Source organism: Monodelphis domestica, chromosome 7 (assembly GCF_027887165.1).
Source record: "Monodelphis domestica isolate mMonDom1 chromosome 7, mMonDom1.pri, whole genome shotgun sequence".
In the NCBI taxonomy this organism is placed as follows: Eukaryota; Metazoa; Chordata; class Mammalia; order Didelphimorphia; family Didelphidae; genus Monodelphis; species Monodelphis domestica.
The window spans coordinates 180,266,434-180,282,821 of record NC_077233.1 but is presented as its reverse complement, the minus strand read 5'-3'; the positions used below and the strand labels follow the sequence as shown (position 1 = coordinate 180,282,821).

General features: G+C 37.9%; 1 protein-coding gene and 1 long non-coding RNA gene across 2 annotated transcripts in view; both read right to left on the bottom strand.

Moving 5' to 3' along the window:
• Positions 1-15,301, bottom strand: part of HAPSTR1 (HUWE1 associated protein modifying stress responses) — a 40,311-nt gene extending 25,010 nt beyond the window's left edge. The window contains exons 1-3 of the mRNA XM_001366927.4: positions 14,582-15,301; positions 13,514-13,594; positions 3,675-3,950 (exon numbers count right to left, since the gene is read on the bottom strand). Of these exons, the coding sequence (XP_001366964.1) occupies positions 3,675-3,950; positions 13,514-13,594; positions 14,582-14,804 (580 nt within the window). The 5' untranslated portion in view covers positions 14,805-15,301. The remainder of the gene's footprint in view (positions 1-3,674; positions 3,951-13,513; positions 13,595-14,581) is intronic.
• The window catches only part of LOC130455559 (uncharacterized), a 46,986-nt gene extending 30,624 nt beyond the window's left edge, over positions 1-16,362 (bottom strand). The window contains exon 1 of the long non-coding RNA XR_008913621.1: positions 15,673-16,362. This is a non-coding gene — a long non-coding RNA (uncharacterized LOC130455559). The remainder of the gene's footprint in view (positions 1-15,672) is intronic.
• Between the last annotated feature and the right edge of the window lie 26 nt (positions 16,363-16,388).

Sequence of the window (16,388 nt, the reverse complement as noted above, 5' to 3'; positions counted from 1 at the left end):
AAGGTCCCCTCTAGCCCTAGGTATATTGTCCTATAAGAATCTAAGGTAAATAGATGCTGAAATTGAAACAATCTGAGTAAACAACAGTACATGTTTATAGAAGCAACAGTGATTTAAAGAAATCTAGCTGTAAAGAGAATATAGCTTTATTACTAAAAAAAAAAAAGCACTTTGCCATATGGATACCACAATGTAGTGGTTTTTCAGGGAGAGGGAGAGGGAGAGAATGAATATGGGGCAGCTAAGTGGCTCAGTAGATAAGAGGGCTAGGCCTCAAGATAGGAGGTCATGAGTGCAAATCTGACCTCAAGACACTTCCTAGCTGTCACCCTGAGCAAGTCGCTTAACCTCAATCACCTAGCCCTTACTGCTCACATTTAGTATCAATTCTAAAAAAGAATTTTTTTTTTAAGTTAAAGGAATCGCATGGTTTAGACAGGAGAGACCAGAAACTCCTCAGACTATAAGTTCCTTCTTATTAAAGTCTTTCAAAAGCAAAGACTCTTGTCAAGTATATTACAAAGCAAAATCTCTACTGTTTCTTTCACGACTGAGATATTGTAACATTCGAAAGCTTGAAAGCCATGAAGTTTTTAAAAATTCTTTTAAAATCTCATGCTATTTGTTAAATTGTCTTCATATGGTGCTATGACCATAAGGATCACCTACAATATTTATCTGAATCCTTTGAACTTAAAAGTTTTAGTGTTAAAGTATAAACAATCTACCAATATTACATCTTTCTATTAGCTTAGTCACTTATTTGATATTCCAGTCGTTTTTCTTTTAAGAAAGGCCTGCCTTACATATTAAACCTAAACAAAATTACTGATTTCAACTTCTTAATATAGAAAAGTCTACTTCCCAATTTTTAGTCAACATAGGTATTATACAACTTCAAAGAATTCTGCTCAGTGAAGCTTTGAGTTCCTCTAGAGATCAGTGATGGTGAACCTTTTAAAGATGGCATGCCCAAACTGCGCCCTCAAGCCATCTGTGAGCCCTCCATGCATTCCAAGACAGGGGAAGAAGTGTTCATATTGCGCTCTTGGGCAGAGTTGGGGCATGTGAAAAATGTCCTCAGATGCTGTGGAGAGAGGGAACAGAGCAGCCCCTTCTTCGCCAACAAGTAGATCAGCGTTTCTCAACCTCTCAATTTGTAGCAATGAGAATACATAATGCATATCAGGTATTTACATTCCGAATCATAACTGTAGCAAAATTACAGTTTTGAAGTAGCCACCAAAATAATTTTTTGGTTTGAGGTCACTGCAACATGAGGAACTGTATTGCGGGGTCACAGCATAAGAAAGGTTGAGAACCACTACTCTAGATAGTTTTGTTTTCAGAAGACATTAAGTTGAATAAATCAAGCCACCAAATCATACAGGCCATCCTAAGAAACATGATCACTTAATAAAATAATCTAATAATACAAGAAAAATGAAATGTATGAAAAAATGCCTCTTTTCCAGATTATAACATGTATGTAGATGAACACACTATTTTGTTCATCAGTAAAGGAATCTAAGGATACTCCCCCTTCAGATGGACATTAAATTGTATTCAGATTTAAATAGAACAAGCATTTTACTGGATGCATTTAAGAAAATGAGCAGTGTTTTCAACAATTTCAATCTGGACTCTTGCCTTTATACTTCACTCCCCTTTAGGCACTCTATGATCCAGATACACTGGCCTATTTGTTGCTTTTTACAAAGGACACTCCATCTCTGTCTTTAAGCTGACTGCTCCTTATGCCAAGAATGCTCTGCTTCCTCACCCCCAAACTGTTTCCCTAGTGTCCTTCAAGATTCAACTCAAATCCTTACATATGGACAAAGTTTCTACCTCTCCATCAAACCTGACCCTCCCCAGCTATTAGTACCTTCCCTATCCCAATTTTCATTTAATTTTTCCATCCACTGGGTATACATAAATATAGTACACCTAATTATTTACACACTTGAGCTCACTGTGAGGGCAAGAGCTATTTTTGCTTTTATTTGTGAGCTCTAGTTTAGCATAGTGCCTAACAAATAGCAAGTATGCTTTCTGACATATAATTTCATCTTTTAAAAAATATCTTCCTGATGATACTTGTGAAATCTCCAAAGAATCAAAATTACAGGTAACCAAAGGACAATATAAATAACATGCTGGAATGCTGGACCTGAGTTGGCTGAAGAATATTAGCAATTATGATTTACATGCAAGAAGTGGTATAAGTTAAATTCTGTAGGTAATTATAAAAAAGGAAATGGAACCAGACCTATGGTGGTGTAAGAAAACAGAAAATATCAATTAAAACATTTTTTTAAAAGAAGATTGGCTGGTCTTATATTGCGCACCAGTGATAATGGATAAATAGCACAAATTCTGGACTAGTAACCCAAAATATGCAATAAAACCAAGCACAATATTAAATCTTGCTATTCTGAGGATTTGTTGGAAGATATGGATGAGAGCACTCATGCAATTACGTATGGGTTATGATGTTATCCACATCTATAAGAGCCTAAATGTAAGTATGAGTAAACATAGTATAGTGACAAAGAACACTGCCACCAGAAGAATTAGCTTTGTATCACAGTTCTGCTATTTACTGTGTGGATATGGCATTGTTAAGTCATCTAACTTTTTTGAACCTGTTTCTTCATCTGTATATCAGGAATAATACTTGCACCAAGTTCTAATTGGGGGAGAAAAGGGGAAGTACTATGTAAACATTAAAGTTCTTCAACATTATTACATATTAACTATTAGAATAAATGATATACTCTACCTGCCCCCCAAAAAAGGCTTTTCAATGAGCTGTATTTCTGAAAGCAATTATTGAGCCAAAATGCCTTTGGTTCATATTCATTTCAGTCAGGGAAAAGTGAAATGGATATAGCCTGATGGGGCCCCTAACATTCCAAATGATGTCAAAAGTAATAATTCAATTCTGGCCTCAGATACTTCTAGCTGTATGACCATGGACAAGTCACTTAACCGCAACTGCCTACCCCTTTCCACCCTAATGCCTTGGAATCAATTCTTATTAATTCTAAGAAGGTATGGATTAAAAAAAAAACTAGAGGGAGAGTAAATAAAGTAAAATTCATTCATAATTCCCATCTCTAGTTGGTCATAAGCTCATCATCACTACAGATTTTTTTAAATGGTACTTTTAAAGCGACTTGCAAAGAAATTTATCCACATTCTACTGCTTCACTGAATCCTTACAAATGAGTTGTAATTAGATAGGCCACGATAATTATAAATGTTACATGTTCTTAGTAATAAAGAATAATCATCATGTATGAGGTAAGCAAATCCAATTGATTGTGAAGAACACTGTGAATTTAAGAATATCATTTTCATTGCCTACCAACACATACTTGGCACAGATTTATCTCAAAACAGCATTTGGGATATCAGAAAATTTGGACTAAATAGCAATCTTAGAATATGTTTACCTAACTTCTTGGTTAGCCTCATATATATATGTATGTATATGTACATACATATATATATATTTCTAATAACACCTACCAATGTTATTATACCAATAACACCTTAACTGTAATAGAAAAAATAGACAGCATGCCTAAATTCAACTATGAACATGAAAAGAAGTCCAAACAAGTCATAATCATTTTTAGCAGAAAAATGTTTTTAAAAAGCTTTACCATGCAGAGCTATGGCTTCACGGAAGGGTTGCAAATCAGTCTCTACAGATGAGCTAGTTTCTGTTGAAGTAGCTCGGTTAGGGGATACTACAGTTAGTCTTGGGGGAGCTCTAGAGTTTCGTGGAGGAGGAACTTTTCCACAGAGGAAGCTGATCAAGTCTTCTCTACGAATAGTTCTTCTGCGTTTTTTAACCCATGCTAACACATCCTTATTGCGTCGCTGATAGCCAATTTGAATTCCTAGATCAAAACTTCGTTGATGGGCATCCACGCTTTCTGTTAAATTAAAAAAAAAATTATCAGTTTTTTTTTTTAAATGTTTCCAAAGTAGAACTTTTACAAACAGCACAGACCCAAGAAACTGGGAATGGTTTCAATATAATCAAAGAAAGAATTTCTTTTAAACTTATAAAAAGTTAGTGTTAAACTGACTTGGAAATATCATACATAATATTTTACCTAACTCCAAATCTTAAGCTATATGCTAAAGCAATTAGATGCAGATCTAAAATAGCAAGTTTTTCAAAACTTATATGAAATCAGATGTTTACATTTTAAATTACAATGCCATTTTAGAAATTCATTCCCACAGGACTTAGTAGATCTAATAAAAAAGCATATGCAACACAGCAAGTCTTAATAGTACATTTTAAAACTATTTTTAAAGGTTATAAAATGTTTAAAAACTTCAGGAAGAAATAAAAAACTTTATATCACTCATGTATTCCAGGGTACATTGCAGTTATGTCAGGAGTCCCAGACTCTAGTACAAACTACTTCTAATATCTATAGATTTAAAAACCTAGAATCTTGTACTAAAATTTGTCACAGCACCTTCTCACTTTATCGCACTTTTCCACTTCAAAATAAAATGAACCCTGTTAATCTATAAACCCTGGTGCAGTTGCTCTAATGACAAATACTATAAAATCTTAAAGAGTCACTGGGGGAAGAGGGAGTTGTTCCTGGCTTCATATTTGCCTCTAACATTCCCTAGCTATGTGTGACCCTGGGGGAGTCACTTTACCTCAATTTCCTAGCACTTACCATGGAACCTTAGCCCATGGAACTGACACAGGATTAATTCTAAGAAAGCAAGTATAAGGGTTTAGAAAAATCACTGTAGCTTGTTTCCAAATCTTGGTAGTAAATCAACAATGCATTTCTAATCATTTGTAAATAAAGCATATTCCTTATTCCTGGCCTTTTTATAAAGAAAAGAATTCTTTCATAAAATGGGGGAAAAAAGTTCTTCAATTTATTTTATTCTTCCTCTGCAGTGTCAAATCTTGTGTGCTTTTAATCTAGGCACATCTTTGGAAGAAAAAGTCAGCTCTTTGAAACAATGACTGACTAGCTATAGTCTCAAATAATAGAAAGTAATTCCATTATTATAATGAATCCCAAACTAAATAAAAAATAAAAATTTGGCAACATGGAAAATAAGACTGGGACATATATCACTCAATAACAAAAACAAAACAAAAAATTTCTCCCATTATGAGTTAGATTCTTATTAGATACAATGAACAAAATGCAAAATTGTTCCATAGTCACTCAACTATATAATTTCGCTTGATTTTGTTACAAGTGGGATTCATATAGTGGTTGTGGAGTCAGGATGCATATCTGGAAATAACTGATATAAATACAAATGGCATGAATCTAAGTAACAAAACTATTAAAAGACAGAATTACAAAAATAACGTGCAAAAATTCTTTTAAATATTAGCTAGATCAGGAAAAGAGAATAATTTATATATTTTTAAAATGTAAATAGTTGCAACTGTATGGTTTTAACCCTTTTGTTTTAATTTATTGGGTTTGCTCAAAATAAAATTTTACTTTTAAAAAAATGGGATTTTTTTCTGTACACTTTAAGAGCTCAATTACAAATTTCCACACAACTCTGAATAATTTAATCTACTGGTTTAATTAAACCTAAAAAAATATCATATTCAATTATATTTCCACTAAGAATACAAGAGAAAATAGACTTAAATCTAATAGCAAGAAGAGCCAAATAACATACACTTTTTCATAATTGACAAAGGAAGTTACTTCCAGCCCTATGATTAGGGAAAAGGTAAGTAGCCATAAAAAAAAAAAGTGAAATTCTAAGAAACCTCATTGGCTTCATAGCACCTCCTCTCTTTTGACTTCTAGCATATTAAAGAAAGAGAAAGTCATTGACTCAAAGCAGTCAAGAAGTTCAAGTCTAAGCTAAAAAAAAACCTTTTAAGTCATGTTGATGAATTAGACTAGTCTAAATCCTACCTCACTCTTCATTCTCTAGCTAAGCATTCTTTAATAGCCAAGGACAAAAGATAATTTAGAAAGGATATATTTTAAGTGGAACTGAATGGAAGCAAGACTCTTTTCAAATTACAACATTCTAGTAATAAAAGGCAGAGAAATACAAATTTAAGCAACAAAGATAATACAAAACAAATACACAACAAGCTTGGACAGTTCAAAATATAAGATAAATAGGCAAGGAAATATATAAATTCAAATCACAGAAAAATGAAAAGTCACAGCAAAAACGAAAAGCAAAAAATTAAGACAAACCAAAGTGAGAATAACTAAGAAAAAGTGGCTAAAGACAATGACATTTGTTGATTCTAGGCTAATGAATTTTATTTTGATGGGAGAACATAAAGTGACAAGTCAAATTTTTCAATAAAGATCACAGGCAAAAAATCATGCAGATTTTAAGATGTGATTTTAAAAATCTTATGCTGCTTATAGCTATGTATTAATTTTGAACTCTTGCTGGTACACTTATGTAGGTCAGTCACTTCAGCTCAGAAATTTGTTGTAAGACCTTACTATCTTCACTTACAATATGGAGGCTGGGCAAAGAGACTTTAGAAAATAGAACTCAATGTTTTGTAAATAAAGTTTCAGAAATGCAGCATACAAAAACATGCAGTCAGCTATGTTTAAGATGTTCAAGTGCATGCTTTTATATTTCTGGGATGACAACCATTAAGCTGTGTACCATTAAATTAATACACAGTGTTGCAAAGATAGCCTACTTCCAAAGATTCTCCAATTTCAGTCATTTCCCTAAGCAGTGATTCAAATGCATGGGAGAGAAATAAAAACTTTTAAAATTCATTAATGATCTGTTTGAAAATAATGTTATTTTTCTTATCTTATTCATTTTAGATAGCATGGCAATGCTTATTTGTGACTTTAGATGGACTAAAACTAATACAAAATTTTCTCTTTATTAAGAGACCTCAACTACCTACAAGAAAAGCCCAGTAACACATTTATATTGTACAGTAAGATTTATCTCGTTTTTCTCACAAGAACCCTGTGGGATACATAGTTTAACATTATCATCATTTTGCAGATGAGGAAACTAAGGGTTAGAGGAATTACATGGACTAACTTTGAAGGACATTTCTCTATGTGTTAAAGACAGCATTTTAATCTAAGTCTTTAAATTCTAAATTCAGTAATTTTAACCAATTCAGGATCCAATAATACAATGAACCCTTATAATAAAGGATCAACTTCAACAGTTACATCCTACTTCATATCTCTGAATGCCTCAAACAAACTGTAACTCCTAATCTCTAAATCTGACAGTTCTTAAGGCTCCTACCAATAAGTACATCCATGGAGGGGAGTATTAGTATCAAAGGGTAAATTGGAGCCAGCTGGAACAGGCTACTATTGTTACATTTTCAGTGTGAGCACTTACTCAGAAATGAGCAAATGCTACAAATCAGGGCTTGATTTGTTTTGTTGATTGTCTAGATTTAAATCATGAAGAAAACATATTATGCAGATTAAACGGATATATTATTTCCCAAAGTGACAATTGTTAAAAACATTTACTAGCAAGCAAGCCACTATTGGTATCCAAAACTACTTCCTAAGGCCAAAGTCCAAGTATCATAAAGACATTTAAACTTCATATAACCAGTCTTTTCTTACTAAAAATAAATGTTGTCTCATAGAACAGACACTTCAGATCAGCTACAGTCTACATTTCAATGCAAGTTTTAGGTATATAGTTCTATTATAATTTGAAAATTAGATATTATTTAAAGACTAAATGTTACAGCATTTCAGGTTATTTTTGTTTGATCGGAAGTCTTCCAAGTTCACCAATATCAGAACCACAGCCCAAAGTCAACAAATGTAATCATTGCAAAACATTATTAAAATCATACAACTAACTAGCTGTCTACAAAGAACAAAAAACTTTTCAGATTCATCTCACATAAGCGTTTGCTACCTGGCCTGATCCAAGTGTGAAATAACCATAAAGAAAAAAATTAAAAACTAAAGAAAACTGTCTTTAAGGAGTTCCTTTCAAGGCAAAAATCACCTACATCTATGGAATATTATAAATGTTTTCAAATACTACCTAGTATATTAATTTATATAATTAGACATCAATTTTTAAAAAACTTAAAATTAGGGAATAGTGCAAAGAAGGCTGAAGAAGTTAAGAAGCTCTAGATTCATTTCAAACCTTGTCTCCAACCCAGATATGTGACCATGGAGAGAAGTCACTCAACCTCTTTCAGTGTCATCAGGCAATCTAAAACCATATTACAAACAAGTAGCCAGATACACATACATCCATCAGAGAAATTCCTGCATAGATTAAAAGTCAGAACTAACATCCATAATGCCACCTAGAAATATTCCAAGAGCTGAATTAGCACTTCTAGAATATACTAACAAAATTAAAATCTGTAAGTTTTCATTCTTTGACATACTCAAAAATCCTCAACAACACAACAAATGATAGCATTTTAGAAACAAGAAAAACAATCCAGGAGCAGTATATTGAGAGTATCCAGTGGCTCCATAGAGCAACAGGCCTGGAGTTGAGAGGACCTGAGTTCAAATCTGACCTTTGACACTTCCTACTTGTGTAACCTTGGGCAAATCACATACCCAATTACCTAGCCCTTGCTACTCTTCTGTCTTAGAAATGATACTAAGAAGGTGTGGGTTGAAAAGGATAGAATACAAATTGTGATTAATATAAGGAATTTAAAGTAAACATCTAAATGGTCCAATGAAAAAGTGAACTTATAACAAAACAAAAACATTCAAAAATCTGATTTGGGTAAAAAATGTTTCAGTTATTTTGACAATAGCTTAATGTATGGGTTTGATTTCAAAGAGCTTTTTTGAGTAGTAGAGAGCCCAGGCACTAGAACCCAGATCTCCTGACTCCCGACACTAATGCCTCAATAATAACTCATGTCTCATTACCACTGAGCTCTTTCTTCACAGGAATAAATAAGGAAGCAAAGGCCCAGAGTTACATATCATGGCCAGACTTCACTATCAGTTCTCTTGATTCCAAGTCTACTTACTACCTTGTTGCCTCTCAATAAAAACAGTGTTACTATGGAAGTGGTAAATAAAACAAGAATATTAAATAGCATGCAGAACGTAAGACTTTAGAACATCACTTTTCATCAAATTCAAAAGATTAAGGCCCAGGAATAAAGAAAAAAAAACTGCTACAAAACAATGTTAACTAATTAAAATATCTTATCCACAAAATAGATGGATGAGGCTTTTTCTTTAATTTTATTCCTAGATTTTCTGAGGAAGACACAAATGCATCAAAAAAAACTCAAGAGTGCTTTCATGAATACTAGGTTAAAAGCTGTCTGAAACAAAGTCTTAAAGTTAACTAGCAATATCACTTGAATGGTAATAATTTATTAATCTATTATTTTAAAGAGGGATGAAAGATTTTATTAACTATCTAGTCTTCATAAAGTTTTGATGACCTAATCTCCATTAAGAATGCACCCTCCTCTGACCTTCAGAATCTTAACGTCCTCTAGTTGACTTCTCCATATAAAGGCCACAAAATGGACAGTGATTCAAAAAAGAAAAAAAAAACATGTACAACAAAAACATTTCCCAAGAAATGTTCCTGACCACTAGCCCTAAAAATGCTACTATAGTCTGTACTACTGGAATGTTTAGCACTTTGAAAAAAGGAAGGTATGAAAAGATGAAAAGGCATAGAATGAAGAATAGAACAAAGATGTTTCTTTGAGGTTGGAGTTAGGAGTTCAAATAAAAAACTAATGCTTATAAATGGAATATATAAAAACTAATACAATTCAACTAAAACACTAGTCAAAGAGAGAATTTTTTTAACAACTCTTAAGATGCACTAACTTGACTATTTGCACCAACTACAATATTATACTATTTACGAGCAGTTTGGGCTACATAAATGCTAACAAGTCAGTCATGGTGTAATGGAAAGAAAAGTCTGATGATGCAAAAGTGAAAGAACCCTCAAAAAGTTAGAACCCTAGCTCTACTAATTAAGTAGTCCCAAGCATTCAAGATCACAAATTTTGAGCTTTAAAATGAACCTCAGCAACTCTAGTCCAACTACCTTATTTTACAATTAAGGAAACTGAGTACAAGGTAAGTTAATTGTGTCAAAGTTTGAATTTGAACCCAAGCCTCCTGAATCTGGAGTTAGAGTTCTTTCCAATGTACCATGCTCTCTGACCATCTCTAAATTATAGGATCCTATGAACCTATAGGCACATCTAACACAATCACTACAAGGTAATTCCCTCAAAATACTAAGCAGTAGTAGTAGATAGGATTCAAAAAAAATGGAAAACTAAGAAAAACAGCCCCAAAATAAACTACAACAGAATTGGAAGAAATATTAGATAAAACTTAATGAGAAGTTTCTTTGGATCAGAAGTTAGCAGCTAGAGCCATTTACTGTTGCCACACAAACCCCTTTCCCCAAAACCACTTCAAAGCCAGAGTCAGTTAATTTTTTTTTTTAAAGCCCTAAAAGCAGAGGGTGGGCAAGGATTGAAAAAGTACCCTAAGCTTTTTTTTATCTAATTGAGTTCCCTAAAATTTTATGAAAGGGGCTGAGGGGCACCTCAAATAAAGAATTTAAATCACTATTTATGATCAGGGTCAATTCTCCAGCAATTAAGCTAGGGACCAATGGGAACACCTTCCCACCTTCCCCAGAGGACAGAAGTAACAGATGGGAGCCCCCCTTCCCTAGAGAAAAATCATCTCATTAACACAACTGATAAAAGAAGGCTCAAAAGATAGGAAGAATTACTTTAACCTTTAAAAGAAGATAATGTTAAATATGGAAGGAATGCTTTTGGACCAAAAGCTTCAAACTTTGCAAACACAATCAGTCAGCAAATCAAGTGGTTGAACTTGCAACCAAAAGGCCCTTAAAAAGGGGCCCTTAGGGTTTAAGTTCATCTTGCCAGTAGAGCTCATTTTAGATTTGAAAGAGTTCCCCCAAAATTCCCAAAATGTGCCATTCTTAATTTACTGAATATAATAATACAGCTTAACAATTCCTAATATTAAAGCAGTGGTTTTTCTAAGTGTAGTCTGGGGAATCCTGAAATTCCCCAAACCCTTTTATAGAAAATCCTCAAAGTAAAAACTATTTTCATAAAAATACTAGGATGTTTTAATTTCTAACATGGTATTTAGATAGAAATAATCAACATACACAAAAGTCTAAGCATATGAAAGGACCCTGAGACCAAAAAGGTTGAGAAGTACTATATATTCTTAAATAATTTAAGATAATTAAATAATAGAATTCTTAAATATAAATAATTCTTAATATAATTCTTAAATAATTTAAGAATTATATATTACTTCTTTTATTTGATATCTATACTTCCACTTCAATATTGAAAATAATTTGTTTACATGATAATGCTACAACACAGTATAGTGGAAAAAGCATTAGAGTCAAAAAGTCTAGGTTCAAATCCTCTCTGTGCTATGTGGCCTTAGAAAAATCCTCTCTGTGCTATGTGGCCTTAGAAAAGTCACTCTCACTGTGTGCTTGTTTCCGCACTGACAAAATAATAGCTATAGTTCTTTCCAATTCTTAATCCATTGCTACTAAGTAAGAAATTGCACTATCAAAATTCTTTTAAATTGTATTTAAATAATGACCTTAGGGATGAGAAGCAAATGGAAAGAATACTGCATCTGAAGCCAGTTCTGCCACTTTATTACCAGTATAACAATGACAATGAGTAAGTTACAAACTCTGGGACTCCTCAAATGTAAAATGAGAAGTTTGCACTAGACCCTGAGGATCCCTTCCATTCCTAAATCTATGATCCTTTGATCTTTTTAATTTTAAGAATGAGATACAAAAAAAAAAGAAAAAAAATTCTGCTTCTAATATTAAAGGATGGTCAAAATTTTTTTTCAAAGAACTTCATGCATTTTAAAAGTAAAAAAAAAAGGATGACAAATGATAGTTCATAAATTTCAAATACAGCAACATCCATTTACATTAAAGTAAAATGTTTAATCCTATTCACAAGCCGAATCCCTTATTACCTAAAAGCTTACTCATACTCACTTCAGAATTTACAGGATTAATAAATGTACTGAAAATATGTTTTTTGACTAAAAAAAAAATTCCTCCTTTGCTAAATTTCCAGTGGTTATAGAGACCACTCTAAAATGGCTCTTCCTATAAGAGCACTCAAGAAATTAGGAATTATTTCAATTTGCATCCAGCAACCAAGAATTTCAGATGCATTATCATTAAGTTACATTTTCATTAATTTCTCATTTTTCTTTTTAGTACTGATACCTCAGTTTAGGACATGTATTTAAGTAATACAACTGCACTTCTAAAATATTTTATAATTCAGACCATGCACAAACTCTGGCCTGTCTTTTTCCAACCAGTGTCATTGGGTTTTCATTATTAACTTCTTTAAAGTTAAAAGTCATCCTTAATTTTTTCTGTGTTCTTTTAAATTACCACATTGACAGTCAAATAAACATGGCATTTAGACATTCAATGCACCATTTATTATCTGTCTCAACCACTAGCAGACAAAATAAATGCTTCTTAAGAACACATCAATCTTTTAGACAGAAAAGGAAACTAGAATGAACAACTCAAAGAGAAAAAATAAATACCTTTACCTAAAGAATACTGCTTTTGCCTACTCATTCCTATAACTCCCATGTAATCCTAAACTGTGGAAACAAGAAACAGCTAGACATCACTAGCCATACAAAGAAACCCCATTACTGCTGTAAGCTATTCTGTCTTTTAAAATCAAGTAGTTTACTTCCTAAACCTTCTTTGGGATAAATGAATGTCTAATCACCTGGCTTATAAATATTTTCAACCAAAGAATATATTCCTTATTTTCAAAATCAGTGCGGTATAAAATGCAATGCTTCATTGCCAAAGAAGCTGAACAACAGTTGTGAATGACCCATGGAGAGGTTTTGATGTCATCAAAAAAAAGAAGTTCATTATGCAAAGTCACCAACATCAAAATATGGTCAGTGGAAAGAACAGACGCCTGCCAAAAGTTTACTATCAGGTATGAAGTAGTCTAAAAAAGTAAATTTTAACTTATTAGAGAATATTAGGATCCACTACTAACCACCAAAATGCTCAAACCTGAGGTGTTTTAAAGCACTAAACGCTCAAATTGTGAATCTTAAATCTAGATATAGCTGAGCAATCATCTGATGTTTTTGAATAAGACAGCTACAAGTGTTGTTCCCATTGTGACCAATGGGCAAAAAACTGTTTTGCTTCCTGTATTCCTCATCTACAGTGCAATACTTCATGATATTTAATTAGAATACAAGAATATTTTGAGATTTAAGGTCAGTTAGTCATTTAATCAATTATTCTAGAAACTGTAAACAATCTCCTGCCCACAACAGAGGCAAAAAGAAGCTCCCTAACACCAACTTTAGAAATCCACTACAGTGTTACAGACTACTTATCCTTAAGCCTGAAAAGGGGCATAAGTCATCTTTACCTTTGTAGAGGTTGGTAACGGCAGTGGCTGCATTTTGGAAGGGAACCCAGAGGGAAAGTCCTTGCTGTTGACACACTCGATCTAAGGAACAGACACACACAGAGAAAAAATAAGATTTTGGAGTCAGTCACTCTGAACGGCCATGTTAGCTTTCGCCATTTTGTTCAGAGGTTTAGAGCCTTACAGACCGTGGGAAGGCCGGTCGCTGACCCCCACATCTCAAGCCCTCCAGGCCAGGGCCACAGGCCGCAAGGCCGCAGCAGAGTAAACCTCCCAAGCTCGACCTCGAGCAGCGGCCCCTCCCTCGGCTGCGGCTCCGGGATCCCCGGGCACAATAGAGCCAGCCCTTCCTTCGCCATTTTGTTGATACCGCCGCAGCCGCGGCCTCCTCCTCCCCTTTTCCTAGATTTGGCAGCGGTCTTGGTGGCGGTGTCTGACCCAGGCAAAGCGGAGGAGGACCCGGCTTCCGGGCCCGGCCTGGGATAACCCGACGCCCACCGTCCTACTCCGCCCCTGCCCACACCCACCCGACACCCGTCAGCTTTTCACACCACCCCAAGAAGGGCATGCAATCTCGGGCGGGCGCCCCCCAGGGTGAGACCCCTGAGAAGCTCGCGGCCCAGAGCGCTTCCCATGCCCCCGAGCCCAGGGCCCCTCCCCGCCTCCCCCCACCACGGGCCCAGCTTCGCCATCTTGGGTAAGGGAGGAGGGAGTTCTGAGGCTGGGAGACCCGCCGGTCCCGTCCCCGGAAGGCAAGGCTTCCCCACCCCAACACAGCCCCACCCCTCGGGTCCTTACCTGAAACGGGGCGGAGACCCGCCCTCCTTCCCTCTCCCCCCATATCGCCCCTCTGGGAGCTCCCCCTCCCCCACCTCCGGGGAGGCCAGGGTCAGGAGGGGGAGCCGGGGGCGACTCCGCCCCACCGCCCGGGCCCCGGGGCCGGTCCCGTAGCTGAGGCGCCACCTTCCGCCATTTTGTGTCTCCAGTCTGCTTTTTTTTTTGGAGGGGGGGGCAGAGAGGAAGGTCTTTGGGGTTCGGAAGGGCACCCCCTACCCCACGGCCCCTCACCTTTGTAAAGCTGGGCCACGGCAGTGGCCGAGTTCTGGAAGAGGTGCCACAGCTTCTGCTGCTTGTGCTCGGGCTGCGCAGCGGCCGCCTCTTCTTGCAGCTCTGGGGGCAGCTGCTCCTCCTGCTCGGCCTCGGCCAGGCACTGCCGCTCCCACTTGGTGAACCAATGCTCGGGCCCGTGCTCCTGGATCTCGGATTCGCCTTCCTCCTTCTTATCCTCCATCCTCCTCCTTCCTCTCCCCTTCTTCTTCCTCCTCTTCCTCCTCGTCGTCCTCGTCGTCTGGCGAGCTGGCGGCGGGGCCCAGCGGCCGGCTGCTCTCTCTCCCCTCCACCCCGGGGCCTCCTTCACCTCCCCACCCCCCAGGCCCCGAGCTCACCACACACCCCACCCCCTCAGCCCCAGCCTGGCCCGCCGGAGGGCCGGGCTACTGCCCGCCAACCGCCGCCGCGCTCGGGCCGCCGCCGGGGAGATGAGCCCTACAACTGCCGCTGCCTCTTCTCCCCCACACGGCCCGCCGGGCCCGCTCCTACCGCCCCCCCATGGCGCCGCGGCCACCTCGGAGCCGCCGCTCTCAGCCGGCTCCCCCACGCCCCTCGCTCACAGTCCCTGCCTGCGCCACGGAGCCCACACTGAGAACTGAGGAACGCGGCGGCGGCGGCGACGGCCGCTTCGCTTCCCCTCGTCTCCTTCCTCCCCCCGCCCCGCGCCCCCCTCCCCCGCCCACATGCTGACAGGAGAAGGTGCCGCCCACCTTCCCCCCTCCCCTTCTTCGGGGCCCTCCCGCTCTCGGGTCCCCATTGGCTGGCCTTGACTCATTCCGCGCCCCGGCCCACCCGATTCCTAGAGGTGATTGGTGCAGAAGAGTGTCTGTCGTGACGTAGATGAGCTTGGGAGAGGGGAGGAGGGTGGCGGAGAGGAAATGTCATAAAGGGTGAAGAGCGCAGGAGGGAGTGGGGGGGAAGAGGGTGAAGAAGCAGAAGGAGGAGTCAAGAGTGGTTGCATCCGCAAAAAAAAAAGGGGGTGGCTAGAAGTATTGGATGCGCATGCGTGTTTATCGTTTGCCCGAAGCAGGCTGGCCCCAGTCTCTTACCCTTAGCTGTGGGGCTAGAGCCAAGGGAGTCACGTGTTTCGGTGCAGGAGCCGCGCCCGGCTGGGACCTCCTCGCAAGGAGGACCGGTTTTATCCCGTATCACTGGATCCCCGGGCGCAAACCGATCTCTACCCATGGGTACCCGGTTGCATCACGTCCCCCTTTGCGTATATCATTGTTTATTCCCTCTACCCTCCACTAACACGAGAGCAATACCCGCAACAACCCTGTAGCGCCCAGCGATATGAATGTACATCAGCGAACACGCTTAGGTGACCCGTCTAATAGTGAATCACCGAACGAGTGTTAGTGGAAGCACAGAATCTTTTAGAGTTGAAGAAGAACTTGAGGATTATGGAATGTGATGTCCCATCCAGGTGCAAAACAAACCCTTCTACACGCGTCCTCGCTTAATCATGCACCCCACGCCACACCAGCTACACGGAATTGACCAACAGCTGTAATTGTTTGGTGTTTTAAGTTCTATTTGTAGAGCAAAGGTCTGGCTCCTGTAATTTCCATCCACTGATCCTACTCCTGCCCTCTTGGACCAAACAAAATTTAATTCACCATTTATTAAGCATTTAATGTCCAAGGCATTCGATGGCTAGGCTTTGGGGACGTGAAGATTTAAAAAAAAAAAAAAAAACTTGCGGCCAGTGCCCTCAAGAAATATAGGATATTACTAAAAAGTGAAGATCCTTGATTTAGGATTG